Here is a 19,385-nt window from a genome sequence, read left to right as displayed (position 1 = left end):
TCTACCTTTATCCGTAAAAGCCCTTTGACGTCTGGCCAGTCAGAAAATCTGAGGGGTCGAGTGTAAATTCCAGAAAGTAAGAAATGGAAGGAACAACAGTGTTTCAAAATGTCCCTGCCTGAGATTTGTTGACAGTTGGCACCATATTGAGTGCACATTTATCCCAGAGAGAGAAACATTTCCATCCCATTTCTTGCCATGGGGCTTTTAAATAGCCAAACACTTTGAAAAACGCAGAGATGGTTAATCTCCCATGAAAATGAAGCTTTAGCTATTTTCCACTTCATCAATATGACCTTTAGTGATATAATTCTCTTCCTGTGTATTATGTCTGCTTTTGCAAGCCAGTATGAAATAAAAAGCTATTTCTTGAACACACAAACACATATACATACACTCTTTCTCTCTTAGACACACACAATTGAAATGCCAATTGTGGTTATAGCTTAGAATGGTTCAGAAGTTCCTATAACTAAATGAAGTTAATTCTGTTTTGCATTTACCTGCATTTCAGTTTCAGCGTTTGCTCAGATGATTTAAAGGCTTGCAGTTGTTGTACAAATGGTTTTGAAAGGAGCATTCAAATAAACTTCTAAGACCCTTCTAGCTATTGATCTCTGCTGCATTCATTAGATTCTCTTAAGAACACAGAGCCGGTTTGCTACAGTAGTTAGCATCTACCTTGTCATGTGACAACTGCAATTATCTTTTTTGGCGATGAATACAATCTTTGCAGTGATTACCTTTTAAAAATTTTTCTTAGCCAATTAAATAAAATTCGGTGACATTTCAAAGACTGTTAATCACAACCAAATGCTCTAAATGTCAGGATGCATTGAAATTTTTGCTGCTAACTGATGAATCACTGAGCTAATTGTAGTTCATCATCAGGCCCTTGTCATTGTTATTATTATGGAAAACACTTTCATCACTCCCGCTATTCAATAAAAAAAAAAAAAGTTCTAGACAAATATGAAGAGAAGAGATATTACTCATCAAAGCATTTGAATTTAATTGCATTCTTCAAAATTCTCCCAACTGCAGATTGCTGCAGAGAAAACCAGGGACTCAGCCGTGGAAGAAAGTAATGGATTTAAACAAACAGCTCGGGGCAGCCCCTTCTTCCAGTGTGCAGTATTCAGATATCTTCATTTCCCTCTCTTTCTTGCCTTTTGTTAGGGAGAGTTTTTCCTGGGTGTTTTCAAATGAGTTACATGAACAACGGTTTCGAGGTGTCCTGATTTTTTCCCTTCTGCAGCCTCTGTGGTCAAATGAACAGATCACTTGTATTCGGTGGCACATTACTGGGTTTATCCAGTGACATGAAGGCTGTGTTGAATCACAGGCTCTCCAGAAAATCTCCAGAGCAACCTGTTGATAAGACAAGGCTGCAAGACTGTTTTTTCTTGTTGCGCTATGATGATAGAATCTTAGTAGCATCTCAGAGTGGAAAGGGCAAAGTCATTTATTGAGACTATTAAGTGGGTCCTCAGGGTGGAAGAGAAGGAAAATGCTTCGTTAAGACGATATAAATCCTAAATTATAGTTTACGATTGGTGGATGCAGCAAGGGAAGATTTTGAGGTCAGAGGTTCAAAGAGTCTCAGGGTATAAATTGTCCTTTGATGCTTTCTGTTCAAGAGTTGATGGGTCTTTTAGGAAGTTCCTGGAATAAGCACTAAAGTTATTTGCAGTTTTCACCTTCTTTAGCAGGAGTTTTCTAGAATAGTAAGTTATGTCAATGAAGATAGTAGAAAAGAAGTTATGTGAAAAGTTTTGTGGTCCAATGGTCTTAGGTAGTTCTCAGGTATTTCCACCTACTGATACTGTATCACGTGCCTTGTGTGTTTATTAATTTAAAGACACTCTGCCCAGTCAGAATTGCAGGAGTGACTGCCAGGGTCAGGACTACAGTGAGCCACAGTCTCAAGGCCCAGAATTCAAGGAGCAGTCGCTCTCGGGGTAGTGACCTTGGTGTCTGCCATGTGACCCTGGAACACTAGAAAGAATAGAACAGGGAAGAACAGGAGAAGGAAATGAACACTTGTGGAGCTATCAGATTGAGGAGCGTCATCTCATGATTGCGAGGCCTTCGTCTGAGTGTACTGAATCTGAGAATAGATTCTGGAGCTGGACTACCTGGATTCACATCTCAGCTATGGCAGATAGTTGCTGTGTGACTTTGGGCAAGTTAGCTAATCTCTGTGCCTGTGTTCCTCACTGGTCAAATGGGGATAATGATAGTACGTACCTCAGAGACTAGTAGAGATTCAGTAAGTTCATACTTGTAGCCCAGCCTATAATGGGCATATAATCTGTGCTGTAACAACCTTATGAGCATGTTGTTCCCATCTTATAAATGAAGAAAAGGGTATTCTTTTAAAATATTTATTTATTACTTATTGTTAAATTTTGTTTGAGTGCACCTGGTTCTAGTTGCAGCATCCGGGATATTTTAGGTATGGCATGTGGGATCTAGTTCCCTGACCAGGGGTCAAACCCAGGCCCCATGCACTGAGTGTGTGGAGTCTTAGCCACTGGACCACCGAGCTAGTCCCTAGAAAAAATATTCTCAAAAGAGAATTTATACTAGGTACCAGTTTGTGGTGCTGAAATAAGATTGAATATTTTCCACTATACTATGGTATTCCATCCGTGTTTTGAGTTGGTTTTACTTTGTCCTAATATGACCACGAGGCCATCCATTCCATCCATTCATCCATTCATCCATTCTTCTCTAAAGTCACTGCAACTTCAAACTCCACATTAGAAATCTAAGTTCATGGAGACTGGGCATTACACTTCAGTGTGAGTGCTCTGGTAGCTCTGGTTCATCAGTCAGCAGCAAATCCAAGGGTGGCCATTGTCCTTCCCCCATGTCATGGTCAGTAGATAGAACCTCCTATACATTGTCACTCATGCCTGTGTGCATGCTCTCTGCCCTTTCTGAAAGGCCCTTGCCCCGGATGCTCACCTCCTTCTGGTATTATTCAAATGTCACCACCTCATTAATGGCTTCCCAGACTATATTTTCTAAAGTTACCCCTCTGCATTTTCTATCCCCCTACTTTTTTTTTTAACTTTGCATCGACATTATCAAACATAAAACATAATTTACTCCTTTACCTTGGTATCTCATCAAACAGAATATAAACTACATGAGGGAAGAGATTATTCTGTGTTTCATCCTCAGCACTGTGTGGGCACTTAGCAATAATTTTAAAATAAATGAAAAAAAAAAAGCAACTTCACAGTTTGTAGTGGTGGGAGTTTTCACTACTGAAAGTTAAAATCTTTTTGTGTGTTCCTCATTGGTATGTAACTGTAGGGTTTTTAAAGGACACTGCTTTGAATTTGTAGCATTAATAGCATTCATTAAGGAGATTCTTCACCCATGATTCAAGGGAAGGACACAAATCTCTGATAGCTGTCATCTAGTCAGCCAAGCTACCACTCACAAAGGCTGGGCACTTTTGAAATGCTCTGTAAAACTGAAAGTTGAAGTACAGAATTGGTATCACAGTGGGCACAATCTTGGGATTTCAGCAAGCTGTACATACTAACATACATAATATATAATGTTACATGCTAACAAATACATGTTTAAAACAAACCCTAAAAAGAGTGCTTACAGTATATTCTGAATTGGCATGCTCCTGACTTTATTCTCCATGTGTACAAAACCTCCTTGATTTTATTACATAGCACAATCTGTATCCATTAGACTCATTCAAACTAAATTCATTTAGATTTTGAAAGAGATGTTACTCATCACATATTCTGTTGCCCATAACTGTGTTTGTAAAAGGTTGCTCTGCCAACTCCTTTGGGCTTATATTCGGAAGCACTATCCATGTTTGAAGGTAAGAGAGGTTGACCATCCTAGAATCTCATGCCTACCTTGTGTGTGTTTTTAGGAAATCTCTTCTGTGATCTGTATTTAGTTTCAATTTCTCAGAGTAAATATGGAGATCCATAAGTGGGCAGAAGCTTATCCTATAGGTTCTTTCTGGTGGTGCAGAATAAACTCTCATTTTAAGAGGCTTCCTGAACCTAAGATCTCATGCTTCTGAAGTCTCGTGGGTACACATAGCCCTCTGAGGTGTTTTTCAGTTTGTACTTGTTTCTTTCCGCAGTTCAACCACACTGGACAAGGAAGCATCTGCAGCCAGGCCATTATGCTCATCACTGATGGGGCAGTGGACACCTATGACACGATCTTTGCCAAGTACAACTGGCCAGATCGAAAGGTAAGTCGATGTTGATGACATCATGGTACCATCATCTGTGGAGGATCTCTGTTGCATTATTACCTCCAGCTTGTCCATGGATAAGTACCCCGTGTGGACTTCATCTCATAATGGCCTATGGTTTCTCAGCCTTGTGCTTTCTGGTTGACCAAAACAGAATACTATGGCTTTCCTTGTTTTCAAAATGAAACTTTTTTTGGTAGCGAGAAGAAACCCATGTAGAAGTGTTTAATGTGTTCAGTGAAAAGAGTCACTGTGAGGTGTGCTGTGTCCATGATGGACAGTGCTTCTCTTTGTTGATGTTTTCCATGGAGCCAGAGCTGCGTGCTGAACCCAGCACCTATAGAATGGGGAAGGCAACCGTGTGGCCCTGTAGCCATTTCCTCTGTTTCCATGTTCCTGTAGTTCCTTCCTGTACCCTCATTGCCATCCAGAATCTCCTCTTCATCCCCCAGTGCCGTTGCTTACTCTTGTCAAAGCTTGTCTCTTCTCTACTCAAATTCTTTTTTATTTTCAAGTTAAGATTTATTTATTTGATAAACCCATATGTTAGGATGTCCGTGACAGATATCAATGTTTTTGGTGTCTTTTGAGTGCCTTAACCCAGAGGTTCTTCAAGCTGTTAGCCAGTTTGAATTCCCTATGGAGAGCTTTTAAATTATGGATCCTGTTGTACACTTACAGAGTCAGAATTTCTGAGGATGTGGCCCAGGATTCCATGTTTTTATTAAGCACCTCAGGTAGACACCAGTCAGCAGATTGGTAGCTGGTGATCACTATCTCAACTAAATGGTGAAGTCTGAGCAAGAAATAGAGGTTCATCAGAGAGGGCGCTAGCCTGTAAGTATCACAAAGGCCCTTTCCTATCCTTCGTGTCAGTGGCATGACTCTGACTGTCTCTGTAGGGGCATGAGACTGTTTAGACCAAGTCTGTTTTGCTTCTTCAACTTTGTATGTTTAATTTCTGGGAATTGAGCTAACCACACGCACAGCAGAAAGAAACAGAAGACGAATGACAACTGTGCACTCAACTGTATCGGGAAAGCATGCACGCTTGAGGCACTGTGAGCTGGCACTCCTTGTTCCTTTAGTTGTTCTCGGTCGTCTTTGGTAACACAGTCGTCTCACCTCACCAAGCACGGCTCTGGTGCTTTAAGACGCATATGTTTTGTAGAATGTGCTCCCCAAATGGGTAACATCTCCTTCCCTTGTTGCTCAGCCTTAGAGACAGCTGTTATTTCTGAAGCTGGAGAGAAAACTAGCTGTTCGGGGCTTGCTGAGAGTAGGGGGGCCTCTGGCCTGGCACCTGCCTGAGGGATATCCAGGAATAAGTATGGCTGAATGCAGCTCTCATAATAAACACTGACTTTAGAGTTCAGTAGTTGAATAAGACGGACGTTCACTGTTGGAAAAGTGATTTAAGAGATATTTCAGGTGATGATTTCCAGGGAAAGGTAGAGGACAGAGTTAATTCCTGATAAATGTACATGATGCCGAGGAGGGGGCATGCTGTTTACACTTGCACACCCACAGCGCATGACGTTGCTGAGCACGTGGCCACTACCTAGTAATGCACAGCCCTAAGGCGTGGCCGAGTGACTGAGGAGCCTGGGGGCACAGCGCCAGTAAACGTGGTGGGGCTGCGGATGCGTCGTCCTCAAATAAGTTGTCCACAGGTGCCATGACATCTCACGCCATGCTGAAGGGTAGTTTACATTATTTGGGACCATCTTAAATAAAAGAATGAAGTAAATGGGCCTTTTAATAACCAGCTCCATTAACAGCAAATGTATTAACATGTGAGATTTATATGCTAAATCACATGAATCCCTCTTGCTTGGTGACAAGTGATGGATAGCTGTAGCAGGAATATTGAAATTTAAACATCCTATCCTTACTTGCTGGAAGAGGCATAGGATGAAGGCTGCAAAATTGTAACTCTTCAGACAAAAAAGGAATTTCAACATCTTTCCAAAGAAACAGTGTTGACTTCAGGCCAGGTACTTTCTTGGATTAATTAGAACCAGGGTCCTGCAAATTTCAGCCTTCCATGAAGCAGTTTGATCTACTTATGAAGCATTATCAAGCAGAGGCAGACTTTCTGTAGCAAGAGGGCCTTTCTAATCTATGATTAGAAATTAATAGCAGGATCCCTTTCCTCCTGCTCCATTCTGGAGCATTCCATGACATTCATATGCATATGCATTCATCTTCTTGATGACTTCTCTGTGAAGGTGCAGGTAATACATTTGTATAAAATGGCAATGTGATTTGTTACTGTGTTAAAGTGAGATGCTGCATCATGTCTAAGCGGTCATCCTTCTCTATTATTTTGAATGTTAGGTATTTAGTAGAGGGTTGTGTTGTGCTGTTGTTTGCTATCTTCAAAATTATAGAAACAGGAAATGGTTCAGGAGAGAGTAAAATGATCTTAAGGCTGGAACCTGATTCCTATAACATAGTGATTCTTAAACTTTGGTGAGAATACGAATCATCTGGAGGGCTTGTTCCAACATAGATTGCTCACCCCCAGCTCCAGAGATTCTGATTCAGTTGGGCTGGTGGGGCCTGAGAACATCCATTTCAAACAAGTTTGCAGGTGATGTGAATGGTACTGGTGGGCAAACCGCACTGGGGAACTAGTGCTGTAGAAATAGCCCAAGGGATAGGGTTTGGTTACTCGGCGGGCTCTGCCACTTTTGCTTCCCTGTGTTTACCTTTTGTTGTTGTTTAGTTAGTAAGTCGTGTCCAACTCTTTGTGGCCCCATGGATTGCAGCATGCCAGAGTCCTCAGTCCTCTCTTGCTTTTTCCCAGAGTTTGCTCAAATTCATGTCCACTGAGTCAGTGACGTTATCCAGCCATCTCATCCCCTGTCGCCACCTTCTCCTCCTGCCTTCAATCTTTCCCAGCATCACAGTCTTTTCCAATGAGTCGGCTCTTTGCAAAGGTGACTGAAGTATTGGAGTTTCAGCCTCAGTCCTTCCAATGAATACTAAGGGTTGATTCCCTTGAAGATTGACTGGTTCAGTCTCCTTGCAGTCCACGGGGCTCTCAGAGAGTCTTCTCCAGCCAGCACCATAATTCGGAAGCACCATTTCTCCAGCGCTCAGCTTTCTTTATGGTCCAACTCTCACATCCATATATGACTACTGGAAATTGGCTATCCAGACCTTTGTTGGCAAAGTGATGTCTCTGCTTTTTAATATACTGTCTAGATTTATCATAGCTCTCCTTCCAAGGAGGAGGCATCTTTTAATTTCATGGCTGCAGTCACCACTTCAGTAATTTTAGAGTCCAAGAAAAGAAAATCTATTTAATGCTTTCACTTTTTCCCCTTTTATTTGCCATGAAGTTATGAGACTGGATGCCATGATCTTAGTTTTTTGAATGTTAAGTTTTAAGCCAGCCTTTTCACTCTCCTCTTTCACCCTCATCAAGAGGCTCTTAAGTTCCTCTTCACTTTTTGCCATTATCGTGGTATCATCTGTATATCTGAATTTGTTGCTATTTCTCCTGGCAATCTTTATTAAAGCTTGTGATTCATCCAGCCACAAGCGTCTATTCCCTCAGTCAAATCCAGTGCACAGGTATGTGTTTCTTGGCTCATACTTTGTTTAAAAAATTGTCAGTTACTGATTATCATTTTAAAATTGGAGGCAGAATAGTAATATTAATACTATTAAAGTTTTAGTTTCACAAAGATGTACACATGGCACTTTGGAGTCAACATTCTCATATGGCAAAAAATGACTGGAATTGAAGAATGGCTGCCCCATCAGATGGCAAATGTCTGGTTCTTTTGGCCGTGGTCTTCATCATGCTCCATTATTTCCTCTCAGCCCACTTCACTTGACTGCTTTACATACCCATAGGTACAGAATTCGGGACCACTGCTCTGGATTAGCACAGGCATGGTCTAGATTACCCAGCCTCTAGCTGCTTGTTTCTTTCTCTTAGGCCTGCCATAAACTTTCCCTTCTCTTCTCTAGCCAGATGCCATCTTGTCTTTACCTGAGTTTTACACATCACCCTCCCTCAGAACCAAAAAGGGGTGTGTATAGCTTCAAATCCAACACTGTAATCACCTCTGGGCCTGGTTTTTCATCTTCGTTGGTTTGATAAGTCCTTGAGGAGAGGTTCTGGATCTCTGACCAGTCCCATCACCGTGCTCCATTCTGTCCCTGCTGAGAAGTGTGGCATTGAGTCCCTAGAGTAGTCTCATGATTCCTGCCCATTGGTGTTTATGCCCTGTCTGAGCGCCTCACCTGGAGTGTGGGTGGGACCTGTGACTTGTTTCTAAACAAGAGAATATGGTAAAGGTTAAAGAATCTTGCAGATATAATCAAGGTCTCAAGCCAGTTGATTTTTAGCTAATTAAGAGGAATATTGTCAGGAGTAGGCCTAACTTTATTGAAAACCCCTAAGAGAGAGATTGGACACTCCCTAAGGGCAGGAGACTCCTTGCTGATTTGATGAAGTAAACAGCTGTTAGGAGAATTCTGTGTGTCAAAGAACTGGGGGCAGTCTGCCTCTAGCCAACAGCCAGCAAAAGTCTGGGCCGTCAGTGTTAGTCACAAGGAAATAAATCCTGTCAACAGTCTGGCTGAGTTTGGAGGCAGATTCTCTCCCATTGGAGCCTCCAGATGAATTCCTGGATTGCAGCCTTATGAAATGATGAACAGAAGATTCAGCAAAGCCATCCCCAGACTTCAGACCCACAGAAACTGTAACATTACCAATGTTTGCTGTTTTAAGCCACGGCATGTGTGTCACTTATTATGCAGCAATAGAAAGCTATTTGAAGAAGCAAGGTGAAGGGAGAAAGGAAAGAGAATCATCTCATGGTAGCAGTGCTATGAAACATCCCCAAACTTAATGGTCTAAAATAGCAATCTATCATTCCTTTCAATTTTGTGGGTTAACTAGGTGGTGGTTCTGCTCCCCATGGTGTCAGGTGGGGTCAGTGAGGAAGTTGTGTTAATTTGTGAGCGTGGTAGGGCTGCCTTGGTTCTCCTCTCCAAAGGCTTTCTCTCCATGCTATGTCTGACCCTCCAGGAGACCCTGTGAGTCTTCTCTCTTCGGTACAGTATCCTGGACTTGCTTACCATATGGCAGTCAGATTCCAAGAAAGAAAAGCAAAAAAAAGTGGGATGCACTTGTGTTTGTCATGTTTTAATGCTCAACCTAGGCATCATATTGAAAAGCAGAGACATTACTCTGCCAACAAAGGTCCGTCTAGTCAAGGCTATGGTTTTTCCAGTGGTCATGTATGGATGTGAGAATTGGACTGTGAAGAAAGCTGAGCACTGAAGAATTGATGCTTTTGAACTGTGGTTCTGGAGAAGATTCTGAGAGTCCCTTGGACTGCAAGGAGATCCAACCAGTCCATCCTAAAGGAGACCAGTCCTGGGTATTCATTGGAAGGACTGATGCTGAGGCTGAAACTCCAATACTTTGGCCACCTCATGTGAAGAGTTGACTCATTGGAAAAGACCCTGATGCTGGGAGGGATTGGGGGCAGGAATAGAAGGGGACCACAGAGGATGGGATGGCTGGATGGCATCACTGACTCGATGCATATGAATTTGGGTGAACTTCGGGAGTTGGTGACGGACAGGGAGGCCTGGTGTGCTGCAATTCATGGGGTCGCAAAGAATCAGACACTACTGAGTGACTGAACTGAACTGAATGCTTCCTAACCTGGGCCTTGTGCAAGGCAACTGCTTAGTAAAACATTATAGGATGAATTGGAAGAAGGAAGGCATTAATGGTGATTTAGCTTTAAGTCTATGAAGGCAACATCATGATCGCCTATGTAATGTGTCCCTTGCCAGTGTGTTATTTCTGGAAGCAGAAATGAGGAATTATTTATCCACTTATTGGATGCCATTTACTTTTAGCTAATATCCATTGGTTAGTGGCTGAATGGCAGCTTTACACGCTTGGAATAAAATATGAACTCTTCAGTATGAAAGGGACTCATTCCAGGATCTGCTCAAGAAATAAAGCTGCCTACATTTCTACATTTAAATTAGAAAAATGGCTATGCCTGCCATCTATGTAGTTCCTCTTCCAAATGAACTTTAAAAAAAAGAAAAAAGTCATGGAATTATTAGTCATTACCTCCCATGATGTATAAGACAGAGTGGACAGGTAAGAAAATGGTGAGTTAGTGATTTGAAAAAGAGGTTGGCAAACTGTGGCCAGCTGCCTGCTTTGGGAGGTTCTTGAGTTAGCAATGATTTTCACATTTTTAAATGGGAAAAAAATAACTAAAGGAGAAGAATATTTCATGATTTTTGAAAATTATATGACATTAACTCTTTATTATCTGTAAAAAAATATTGTTGTAAGAGTTATGCCCATTTGATTACACAATCATCTGTTGCTGAAAAGTTGAATAGCTGTGGCAGAGACCATCTGACCTGCAAAGTCTGAAATAGTCATTATCTGGCCTTTTAAGAATATGTTTTCCAACCCTTGATCTGAAGGAATCTTTGAGGAAATTTAGACCAGCAAGTATATGGTTGAGAGTCATTGCGATGCCTTTAGAAGTATATACGTTGGCTGAATTCAACAGAAGATGATAATGGCGAGTTCTTCCTGCCTTTCCATTGCTTTTGTTCTACTCAAATAAATAGATGAGCCACTTGATAGGAGAGTTGATGGCATATACTTCTCTCTGTGCTGTAGGTATCTCTCCCCCAAATGTGATGTGCCCCTTTCTTTTCTGTCATGAGGCTGTTTCTGTCCTTCCTTGCTCCTGACTTCTCCTTCAGTGCTGCCCAGGGCTGGGGCACAGTACACCGTGATCTGGTGGTTCAGAAGGAGAGGCAGTGGCGGGTACACAGCCTGGGGCTGCACCCAGTGCCCAGAATGTCAGATCTTCATAAACGTGACATGTAACTGCCCCTCAAACCCCCTTTTGGTTGTGACATGGCACATGGCAGAGTGTCACATCAAGGAGACACCCTAGAGAGGATCAGATTCCCCTTTTACCGAGACCCAGGAAACTAGAGACTCCCTGAATCCAAATGAAATGGAATTCATGGAATCCCTGACACTGTGGGGTCAGAATGCACCCACTCTGGTTTCACACCTCTTATTTTGCTCTGTGTTATTCTTCAGGGAGAAAGATTTGGCTGCAACTGTCACCTAACAACCATGTCTTAACTCACTTCTGCTGTAGGTAAACTGTGAAACCCTGCCTGGGTGTGCAGTGCAGACCCTTCTGTACGTGTTAGGTGTCACCATGCCATCTGTCATGTGAGTCTGTGATGAGAAACACAGGTTGCTCAGTTTACTTCCCCTTCCCAGGTCTCCATCAATAAGAGAATGTTTTAAACCAATTTCCTGTGCTTAAATATATAAAACAAAATGAATTCTTATTGAATGCTCTCAGGTACCACTCTGAATACTTTTTGTGCACTTAATTCTCACAGAAACCCCGTAAGGTAGGTTCTGTTCCTATCCTGTTTTCAAAACTGGGGGAAACCGAGACAGCAAGAGGCTCCATAATTAACTCAGGATTCCATAACCAATCTGATGGAGCTGAAATGACAACCCAGCAGTTGAACACTCAGGCTGAGCCCTTAACCAGGATGCACACAACTTGAAGGCAAAAGTACAACAAAATGTCCTCATGTCAGAGAAAGAGTTGTCCACACTGAGGACTCTGTCATCAGGGCAATGAGTTTGTCTCCTTGGCCTTCCCATCCCCAAGTGTGGGAGAATCTGCAGAGTGTCAGAGCTTTGGGGACCTCCGAGCCCACTGGGGCCTCAGGCAGAAAGTAAGTGCAGGGCCAGTTGTGCAGCCTCAGAAGAGGCTGTCTGGGTGTACTACCTAAATGATTTTCTTCCTCTGAAAGGAAGGGCAACCTCAAATGTGGATGCTACTTCAGTTATGAGTGTCATGTGTTTTATTTTTTACCAGAACAAAAGTGGGGGTGGTAGCTATGAGGCCTCTTGAGAGACAGCCAGGACTCCAGGTCCTTCGAGGATGCCTGATGGGGCTACAAGGAGGTATAGGCACAAGCAGCTTTTGGTTTGAGCTTTTGGTGAAGGGAGGCCCTTGATCATAAAATGATTTGGGGAGGGACCTGGCTTTGGAAAACTTTTGAAAACTGTTGGAAATCCATATTCTTTGAGTTCGTGTCTGTCACCTGGAACTCTTGGGAGTTTTGCCCCAGACCTCCCTCCCTTGGCATAATTTGGGAGCTAAGGCATCAACCAGATGGGTCCTAGTGGCCTTGGAGGAGCTGAAGGATTTAGCTGCCTCAGTACCTCTGGGGTGGTTTTGGAAAGCTCAGGAATCCCTCTCTCCTCTTTGGGGTGTGGGGGTGGGGGGCAGATGCCAGTCTGGAGAGCAGAATTCCTGAGCTGAGTGAAGAGTGAGGGCTTATCCCTTTAAGAATGCCAGCCCTGAAATAATCTTAAGAGATTTGGAAGGAAGGTTTTGTTCTTTCTTTTTCCTAAACTGCTTTGTTCCCTTTGACTTTCAAATGATTTTACAAAGCCCCTCCCATCTGTTTTTGCCTTCCTTTGAGCCTTTAAGAGGAGCAGGGGTTTTCCTGAAACCACAGGCAACTGGGAAAGGAGTTAAATCCCACTGCTCTTAGAGGAGGGGTCTCGACAGTCTCTTCCCACCCCACCGGCACTCTGGCTCTGTCATTCTTTATCCCATAGAACCACTTAAGGTGGGGGCTTAGGGTGGCAAGGGGCTGTTCGAAGGGGAAGTGACAGGGAGTAGCCATATTGGGGAGGGCGGGGGAGTGGTGCAGCAGTTCATTTTTATTGAAGACCTTCTGTGTTCCAGGCCAGTGGACCAGAGCCCAGAAGTATGGAGCTGACATGATAGCTCCAAGGAGATCTCAGAGAGCAAATAACAGATTACAGATAAAAAGTGAGAAGACCAGTAATTAGACATATTCTGAAGAGACAAACAAGGGCCAGAGACAAGAGTAATGGGGTGGCCAAGGGAGCCCTCTTTAAGCAGAGTGCATATAGGGAAAGGAGCTGGGTGGGAAGGGTAGAGGAACAGTAGTTTCAAAGGCCCTGATGAGGAGAAGTTGTGTGTGTGTGTGTGTGTGTGAGAGAGAAGCTGGGTGAAGAGCAGCTGGCTAGAGCCTGGTGGGCTGGGGCTGTGTCAGAGCTGGTGGGGTACTGGTAGGACAAGTCAGGGCCAGCTCCTCTGGCCTGTGGTTGGCACAGTAGGAGTTAGGATTGTGCTGCAAGGCTAGTGAGGAGTCATTGCAGGCTCCTGAGCAGAGGAGAGACATGCTCTGGTTGTCCTCAGAAGCTTCCTCTGGCTACTGTATGGGAGTCAGTCTATGAGGCGTGGACATGGGCTGGGCATGCAGCTTGGGTACCGGCTCTCTTCACCATAAATAATGTGAGTGGATGTCCATGAAGGTAGTCGACTTTTTAAAATTCCTATGGAAGTTCCCAGCTGCTCCTGTTTCTTACTGCTTGTTCACTTCAGGGCTTAGTCGGGTGGTTACATTTCTCTGTTCCCTCCCTCCCTGACTAAAGTCACATTTGGTCTGAACGTTTTGGGTGAGTTTGTGTCGTTGCTGTATTTTCTCAAGGGTGATCAATCCTACAGCTGTCTTGGGAAAATAGCAGGACCATTCATTTCTCGTGGTCAGTCAGTGGTATGACAGGGAAAGACATTCCTAGTCACCATGGTGAGAGCTCATGCAGGCCCTCCTCACTGCTGAAGGGAGAGTCGAAACGGTTCACTGTCTCTCAGTTTATTTTTAATTACTTCTGCTGGTACTAGACATCCTGTGATTCCTGCAAGAACACGATGAGACAAGTTAGGAACCAAGTCTAGTGATGCGTGCCTGCTGCCAGCCATCGCAAAAGCGTTTTTTGTCGGGGACTCAGAACAGCTGTGTGGGCACCTCCCCTGCTGCTACCAGTGCTGTTTTTCTGTGTGGGCTCCGGTGGGGACCTTGGCCTCCGCCCAGACACTACTGTCTTCAGAAGGCAGGTGGGCAGTCAGTGCACATTCCCGAGTGACCCCCACACCCTCCTGAAAATGGCTGTCCTGTAGCTACTCTTCAGGTAGTCCATCTCTGCTCCCCATGCTGAATGCAGACTCAAACACCAGTTGGTTTTGTCATTTAATTTTTAGCTCTGCCCTATGTGTAGACACACTTTATTACCATCCTTATGTCATAGGTGAGGGATCGCAGGCTCAGAGGGGTTAAGTCACTAGCCCCAGAGCCTACCACTCTGAAGCTGGGGATCTTGATCATCATCCACATCAAATTGTTCACACCTGTACTTGAAAACTGAGGGTTGAGTGGTTGGGGGAACTTTAAAAATGTTTCCTTGGTTCCGTTCTCTGTAGGCCCAGCTCTTGAACTGGCATTTTGATAGGTGACTCATAGACCCGCCTCTGCTCTGAGAAGCTGGGCCCACTGAGAAATGCCACTTACCTGGTTTGTGTGCCCAGTGGATCAGGCAGGGTCCAATCAGGAATAGAAATCCCCAGTTATTTTAGCAGAGAGCATTTAACGTTAAGAATTAGTAAGCAGAAAAGGCAAACAGTTTAGGGTATCATGGAAGTCACTACTGCCCTTTGGCTGGTGGGAGAGGAGAGGAGTGGGAAGGGGAAGAGAAGGTCATTATTAAAACTTAGAAACTTGGAAGAAAGGACTCAGAAGGCTGGGACCAGGCCTCTGAGGAGGACACACTGGCTTGGAGATACTTGGGTCCTGGGGAAGCTTTGGCCAGGTTGAGCCCATCTTGCCTGTTCATCAGCTCACCCGTGAGCTGTTACCCACTTTCCTTCATTTCCTTTATAAGCTGAGCCAGGAAGGGCACTTAGCAACATCAAAAAGAGATGCTCTGGTGTGCTGGGATTAAGGGTGACGCGGCATGGTGGCCAGCATGCTTATCCACCCCTGTTGTTCTCATACATGCATATAAATTACAGTCAAACGACATTTCTTCTTAATCCTCAGGTAGATTGGTTTCACTGGAAGTAGGCATTCCAGAGCCTATTGTCTACGCAGCAGCCAGACACTATGGAAACTGGAGGCCGATTGTGCCAGTGAAGCTTCAAATGTCTGCTTGCTCCCCACTCTTTGCCAAGTTTAAGCCAGAGTGCCAGTAGAGTCCCTCAAGGCCTGGTTTGGTGGATGCCCATTCATTGTGACCTCGGCTCTACTCTGTTTCTTCACACAGCCCCCTGCTCACAGCCTTTGGATGTCTGCAATTCCTGTGCCCTCAGCCTGGGGCAGTCTGCCCCCAGATTTCCACATTGTCTCACTCCTCACTTTCATGATGTCCTTGCCTAGACATACCTTTTCAATGAGAGCCACCCTGACTACTTGATTTAAAGTTACCCATGGCCCTGAACTCCAGCAGTCTTACTTACTGCTTTCCTTTCAGTGATAGGTTTTTCATCTTGTATTATATTAGGTAAACATCACAAGGAAATGAAGTAACTGTGGGAATTGTTCCATCCATCAGAAGCAGAACTTGATCCCAAAACTCACCAGGAAGAATTCTCAATCCCAAACCTGAGCCTGAGCCGTGTACCTCCTGGTACTTTTTGCTTGTTTTATGTTGATAGGTCGCTATCCCAGAGGAGCCCTTTGCATTTTTAGCTATTGATACAGAGAAATCACCTTTATGACTCAGAAATGAAACTCCTTCTTCCAGTAGATTCTTTGAAATCCAATATTCTCCATTGGCTGACCCTTGCATTACCCCTTCAAACATCTGGGGATAAAACCTGAGATTCCCAATGCCAAATGATTTTGGCCATTGACCTGTTATCCTTCCGACTATTGTTTTAGTCACTAAGTCGTGTCCAACTCTTTGCGACCATGTGGACCGTAGCCCACCAGATTCCTCTGTCCATGAGATTTCCCAGGGAAGAATACTGCATTGGGTTGCCATTTCCTTCTCCAGGGCATCTTTCCAACACAGGAATTGAACCCGTGTCTCCTGCATTGGCAAGCAGATTGTTTACCACTGAGCCACCAGTCAAGCTCATCTGTCTGACTACCTTAATCATTTCTATAAAAAGTACAATGGGAGGAGATTTATAGGATTTAGTGAATATGTCCCATCACTACAACCCTGCTCTTTAGAACCTTCTCTTGGCTCAGAGCCTCTGTAGGAGCCTTTCTGCTCCTTCCCAAGGTCTTCACATTGAAAGATTTGGTCCTATCTTCTTCACTCCTTGGAGAGTCTCATCTACAAAACAGAACAGCTGATGATGGTGACTGATAAGGCAGACTTATATAAACTGCATGCTACCTGTCTAGCAGGAAGTCTGCTGCCTGATGTGCCTTATTAGAAAGCCAAGAGGCCTAAGTGGAAATCGCATTGGAATGCCAACAGGACTGGAGATGTACAGGGAAGAATAGCTACGTGACTTCACAGCCTTCTGGGACCACATCAAGCCCTGGAATGGTGCCTTCTGATTTGAAGAGGGTTGAGAGTCCCTTGGACTGCAAGGAGATCCAACCAGTCCATCCTAAAGGAGATCAGTCCTGGGTGTTCTTTGGAAGGAATGATGCTAAAGCTGAAACTCCAGCACTTTGGCTACTTCATGTGAAGAGTTGACTCATTAGAAAAGACTCTGATGCTGGGAGGGATTGGGGGCAGGAGGATAAGGGGACGACAGAGGATGAGATGGCTGGATGGCATCATGGACTTGATGGACGTGAGTCTGAGTGAACTCCGGGAGTTGGTGATGGACAGGGAGGCCTGGCGTGCTGCAATTCATGGGGTTGCAAAGAGTCGGACACGACTGAGCGACTGAACTGAACTGAACCTGGTAAGGGGCAGGGATCTGGAGCTGTTTGGGTCGGAGCCTGAATTTTTGGCACTCTCAATCCTTGGTTCTGTGAATCTGATCCTCAGAACTCATGGCTTTTAAGATTTGGATCATTTTAATTCTGCTTTCACGTGATTTGTTTCTGTGCCTCAATGGGACAGAGACAAGAAGTGATGGTTTTAGAATTTTGAAGGAGAGTTTTCCGGTTTATACTTCAAATGGAAGGATGTCTATATGAGCCAAAGAGATACTGAAATGTGTTTTTCCTCCCACAGAATAATTGTCTCAACTTTCCTGAAAGTACTGATCTTTTCCCTTCCTCTGACTTGGAAATGGCCTGTTATGCACTCTTCTCATTAAAAACAAACAAACAAAAAAAATAGACTTTAAAGGGGAACTAGCCCTTCAAAAAAAAATCCAGTGAAAGTAATCTTGATCTAGGAATGAACATTTGGCCCTCTGACATCAGGAGAAAGAGATGGAACTCTCTAAGCTTCTAGTTTATAAAATAGCTTTGTAGCTATTGTGGCTTGTTGTAGCTCTTTCCCCGTTTTTTCCAAGAACCATTAGAACAGGCATGTGACAATTCCTTATGGTCTGTGGAATAGAATGGGACAGACTTCTCCAGGAAGGCAGTATGAATGAGACAGGATCCCTGAAAAGATCTAAATAGGACCTGAGACATCAGAATGCAAAAGTGTTTGAAATGAGTCTTTCTGACCTTTCTCGAAGAGTGTCTGTCTGCTTTGTTGTGGCCGTTGTCTTCATTGACTTAATTAAAAAACTTGTAGTTGCAGCCAACCACTGTCTGTTCTCCCATTGCCTCTGAGATCTGCCAGTTCATGGAGGGCAGGAGAGCTCTGTGAGCCCGAGTCCCGAGCTCACGAAGGGGTTGGCTTGTTGCAGGAACAGTGCAGGGTCTCCTGTCATCCTCAGCCTAGCTGAGACTGAGGAGTGAGAGTGAACTGGTTTAGCCACCCCTCTCGTCACCCAGCTTCTCCACATTCTCTGTGCAGTGACTTGGCCTTCGAGCTGCTGGGACTTTGATCAACCTGTGGCAGAGGGTTTGTGTGAAACCTGTCCTGGTTTCCTTTTTTTACAAACACTAGTGGGATCTGGTATTGATCCCAGATAATACATCTGCCTCTTAATTTCACTTCAGAGGGGCAGGATGACAAGAAAGGCGATGAAGACAACTAAATGCATTTATGATTTATGCCCCCTGTGATAAATCAATGGATGATTTCTCCCCAAAATGTGGTCACTGCCTGGCTAACTCATACCAGCTGACACATCTGCGAGATGCATAAGGTAGTAGCGGCTGAGCCCCCTCCTTGCCATGTGCATGCCAGGCCTCGAACTCCGTACCCCGAGGATGGGAAGGTGGACATGTGAGAGAGGGGGTTGTCTACACACAGGAGGATGCTGCTTCGCTGCCACCTTTTTTTCTCTCTGGGTCTGTGTTTCCCTTTCTTGTGGCCCTAATGGTGCAGCTTTGTTCAGCCAGTCCTTGGTTCATCTCCAGCATTCCTTGCTATGCTTGCCTTTCTCTGTAGTGAGTTAGATTTTTCCATTTCCTAAAGGTGATTTGATCAGGCCAGTTCTCACTAGAGTCCCTCAAAGCAAGTGGGGAGAGTGGAAAATCGCATTAACTCTTTCACTCACTCCGGCTGCCTGCGCTGAATCCCAGATGGCAAGGAGGTTCTGTGTCAAGGGCCAGCTGCAGGCCTTTGGAGGCAGCTCTGCGGCCTGCTAGCAGAGAAGGGTGGCATGGGCCCATCTGGCCGGAAAAGGGGCAGGGCCATGACCAGGGGGCAGGCTGCTGTGCACAAGAGGCCAGTGGTGGCCCCCATGCCGTGTCCCCCATCCCTTTCCTTTGCACTTTCTTTGTATCCCAAAGGCCCTACCTTTCCTTTCTGGACTTGGAAAGTTGTATCTACATGTTCCAAAATAGACTGTCATTAGAAATTTCAAAAGTCTATTGAACCATTTTTGGCTGCTTGGCAGTCACATAGCAGCTGGATGACTTACTTCTCCACCTTCTTTTTTTTTTTAAAGCATCATCTGAAGCTAATTTATCCAGGAGTAACTTGGGCTTTGGGGGAAAATGTCACATTCATTTTATAAGTTACCTGCAAATGAAATGAGAGGTTGTGCCTTTCATTTTCCTCTTGTTGAAAAATGTCTTTGTTACTCCATTTTTCCCTTTCTTGAGAAACACTCTGGGTTGCCATTTGAAGAGTTATGCAACATTATTTTCCTTACCTTGCTTTCTGGAAAAAAGTGCCAAAGTCATTTCCTGGGCCTGGACTGGGAGATGCAATCCCCTTTAG

At 44.2% G+C, this 19,385-nt stretch overlaps 1 protein-coding gene across 6 annotated transcripts in view; it reads left to right on the top strand.

Moving 5' to 3' along the window:
• CACNA2D3 (calcium voltage-gated channel auxiliary subunit alpha2delta 3) overlaps positions 1-19,385 on the top strand; it is a 900,680-nt gene that overhangs the window by 508,329 nt on the left and 372,966 nt on the right. For all 6 annotated transcript variants that reach the window (XR_015151529.1, XR_015151528.1, XM_086367461.1 and 3 more), the window contains exon 11: positions 4,136-4,249. Coding sequence is in view for 4 of the 6 variants with exons in the window: in XM_086367461.1 (XP_086223587.1) it covers positions 4,136-4,249 (114 nt within the window). In the remaining 2 variants the exon portion in view is untranslated. The remainder of the gene's footprint in view (positions 1-4,135; positions 4,250-19,385) is intronic.

Source organism: Bos grunniens, chromosome 22, assembly GCF_055505025.1.
Source record: "Bos grunniens cultivar Pamir isolate PY7600 chromosome 22, Bosgru_T2T1.0, whole genome shotgun sequence".
Taxonomy (NCBI): domain Eukaryota; kingdom Metazoa; phylum Chordata; class Mammalia; order Artiodactyla; family Bovidae; genus Bos; species Bos grunniens.
The sequence above is the reverse complement of the archived record's forward strand: the minus strand, read 5'-3'. Positions and strand labels throughout refer to the sequence as shown.